The sequence below is a fragment of the Olea europaea genome, unplaced genomic scaffold, assembly GCF_002742605.1.
Source record: "Olea europaea var. sylvestris unplaced genomic scaffold, O_europaea_v1 scaffold2260, whole genome shotgun sequence".
NCBI classification, from domain to species: domain Eukaryota; kingdom Viridiplantae; phylum Streptophyta; class Magnoliopsida; order Lamiales; family Oleaceae; genus Olea; species Olea europaea.
Genome location: NW_019240654.1, coordinates 27,543 through 30,614, shown reverse-complemented (window position 1 = coordinate 30,614; position 3,072 = coordinate 27,543). Strand labels below are relative to the sequence as shown.

Sequence of the window (3,072 nt, the reverse complement as noted above, 5' to 3'; positions counted from 1 at the left end):
ATGAGTCCTTCGGGTATGCTTTATTCAGTCCAGTGTAATCTACACACATGCGCCATTTCCCGTTTGACTTTTAACCAGCACAATGTTGGCTAACCACTCTGGGTACTGCACCTTTCGGATGAAACCTGCTTGTAGCAGCTTCTCCACCTCCGCTTTTTCTATTTCTTGCCTTTCGGAAGTGAGGTTCCTTTTCTTCTGCTTCACTAGTTTGGCCTTGGGTAAGACTCCGAGGCGATGCTGGGCGATCATTGGGTTGATCCCAGTGACATCGTTTAGGCTCCATGCGAAGACATCTAGGTTGTCTGCCAGGCACCTTACCAACTCTCTCTTTTCATCAGATCCCAAATCGGCCCCAATACTAAACTCTCGTCCTTCTGATATGGAGATCTTTTCAATCATTTCAAGTAGTTTGATTCTCCCTTTCAGGGGTTCAACCTCCAACATCATGACCGGCGGTGCTCCCTAGTCGATATACTATTGACATAACATTTTCTGGACGCTTGTTGACCCCCTAACACACACCTGACACCCCTGTTGGTCGGGAATTTCATGATGGAAGGTTGAAGGGATGGCCCCGGCTGCGTTCAGCAATGGTCGATCGTAGATTGCATTGTAGGCCATGGGAGTCTTGACAACTAAAAAGCTTGCCACGATTACTACAGTGGTCGGATAAGTGCCGAGTGTAAAAGGGAGGTCTACGATCCCCTCCGAAATTACTGTGGCCCCTCCAAAGCCCTATAAGGGGGTGGTCACCGTCGTCAACTTGTCAGGGAAGATTTTTAAGCCCAAAAAAGCATCCCATGTGAGTACATTCGCGGCGCTCCCTCCATCAACTAACACCCTCTTAACGTCGAAATCGGCTATGTCGCCTACTATTACTAGGGCATCATCATAGGGGTGCGCCACGCCTACCAAGTCTTCCTCGCCAAAAGTGATGCTCTAGCTGAATCTTGCCTTTTTTTGGATGGAGCATATCCCGAGAGAGCGTGCGCAGCTTTTCCTTGCCAAATTTGAATCTTCGCCTCCTGCTAACCCTCTTGTAATCATGTTTATCACTCCGGCCCTAAGTGGCGGACGGTCTTCCATTTTTTGCTTTCCCCGATTGTCCTTTATATATTTGCCTAGGAGCCCCTGCTTTAGGAGGCATTCAATCTCCTCTTTCAATTGCAGGCACTCTTCAGTATCATGCCCGTGATCCTTGTGGAAATGACAATATCTGCCCTGGTTTCTTTTGCCGGCTGGTGTTAATGGGTCTCGACCGTTCTAGCTCTTTTATGTCTCGTATCTCCATCAATAGTTTGGCGTGTGGAATGTTTAAAGGGGTGAACGCCCTGGACTCTTCTCGTTTGTGCCTGGCTGGCCGATCTTTGGCTGCCCCTTTAACCATTTGCTCACTCCTTAGCCTATTTTTGTTGGTAGATCTTAGCTCGTCCCTCGCCTTGCGCTTGTGACTTTCCACTTCCCATCCATCTCTGAGGTTCTTTGTGACCTTCTCCACCTCCTCGGCATCAACATACTTGTCTCCCTTTTTCAATAGGTCGTGCATTGATTCTGAGGGGTTCTTGGAAAGTGACATCTTAAAAGTCCGATTCTGAGTTCTATTCATCAATGTAGTCACCACTGCCGACATCTGAAGATCCTCTATTCCAAGGGTCGCATGGTTAAATCTGGCCAAATATTCTTGCAAAGACTCATCTTTCTCCTAGACCACCTACATCAGTCCAATGGTTGTCCTCTTCTTTCTCTTGCTACTTAGGAAATAGGCTACAAAGCTCCTGGAAAGTTCATCAAATGTTCGGATAGACCGAGGGACAAGTATTGCCACCCAGTCTTTGGCTTCCCTCCTGAGAGTCGGGGGGAAAGACCGGCACATCACCACATCGGGTGCTGCATAGAGTCTCATCAGATCAACGAAGGTCCGCAGATGGTCAAGTAGATCTGTGACCCCATCGTAAGCCTCTATCATAGGCTGCTTAAAGCCTTTAGATAAAGGGACCACCATGATTTCGGGAGCGAACGGGTCCTCTTCTAAGACCATCTGCCTATGCTTGTCTTTTCTTTTAGATATTGCATCATTAATTTTCTTCGTCATGATCCGCTCCAGATCCGCCATGGGTGGGACGAACTGCAAGACCGTCATCCCTAAAGCTCCCCTATCTTGCGGTCACCGGTTGGAAGGCAGGCGATGTTTCTATGTGCGCCTCTTGGGTGGAGGTGGGGCCTCCGCCCAATGCGGTGGGAAGATGGCTCTATGCATTTGATTCTGTAGGAGGGCCATCATGGCCGCTAACTGGGTCTCTAGGGCGCTAAACTGGCTTTGCGTCACATATTGCGATGATGGTAATGGATCGGCCCCTGGCGATTGATTTTGATTCTGTCTCTACTATTGCTGCCCTCAACCGTGTATCACTTCTTGTTCTTCTTCTTGACATGACTTTGGTGTTCAATGGAAGGATTTCTCATAGACGGCGCCAATGAAATGGTAGCAGAATGGTGCCTCCTGATTTGTCGGGCGGCCTTTGGCATTTCCACTACTCCGACGAGCTTATGCAACCTGAAAAGTGAGGACGGGACTTTCTTCCCCGTTTTACCTCTTGTGTCATAATCAGTATATGTTGGGAGAAATGTGAACTGAAATCAGATGACTGAAAGAAAAAATGTCCAATCCCATACCTTGCCTCCTTAGGGGGTATTTATCGGGGCCGGAAGCCAAGTAAGTGCTGGGTGGTCGTTATGCCTAGTGTCCTATGTTGGCTTTTCCACTTCCCCACGATCTGAGTGGGGGGCCTTTAACTTCCCGCTTGGAGGTCGTGCTTGTGATAACCGCTATGGGGTTTCACCAATTTATTAGAGATTTGCATGGCTAAGTGTCGGAATGACCACATAGGTAATTCCATGTTGGTGGATGACTTCACGCAAAGGTAAAGCGCTCGTGGGGGGTTGAGGAGCTTACATAGAGGTAGAGTGCCCGTAAGGGGTCGACGGTCTTGCATTGAGGTAGAGAGCCCCAGGGGGTCGACGGCCTCGCAGGGAGGTAGAGAGCTCCCTGGGGGTCGATGGCCTTGCATTTGC

General features: G+C 49.0%; 1 protein-coding gene across 1 annotated transcript; it reads right to left on the bottom strand.

Annotated features, from left to right (window-relative positions):
• Window positions 1–1,183: 1,183 nt before the first annotated feature.
• Window positions 1,184–2,113, bottom strand: LOC111381125. The gene is made up of 2 exons (XM_023004867.1): window positions 1,716–2,113; window positions 1,184–1,667 (listed from the first exon to the last, which is right to left on the bottom strand). Exons 1-2 carry the CDS (start codon window positions 2,111–2,113, stop codon window positions 1,184–1,186), a joined length of 882 nt encoding a protein of 293 aa, XP_022860635.1.
• Between the last annotated feature and the right edge of the window lie 959 nt (window positions 2,114–3,072).

Coding starts and splice junctions, on each gene's coding strand:
- LOC111381125 (XM_023004867.1), bottom strand. CDS start 2,113: ATGGCGGATCTGGAGCGGATCATGACGAAGAAAATTAATGATGCAATA. Junction 1,668..1,715: donor AGGACAACCATTGGACTGAT/GTAGGTGGTCTA, acceptor ATATTTGGCCAG/ATTTAACCATGCGACCCTTG.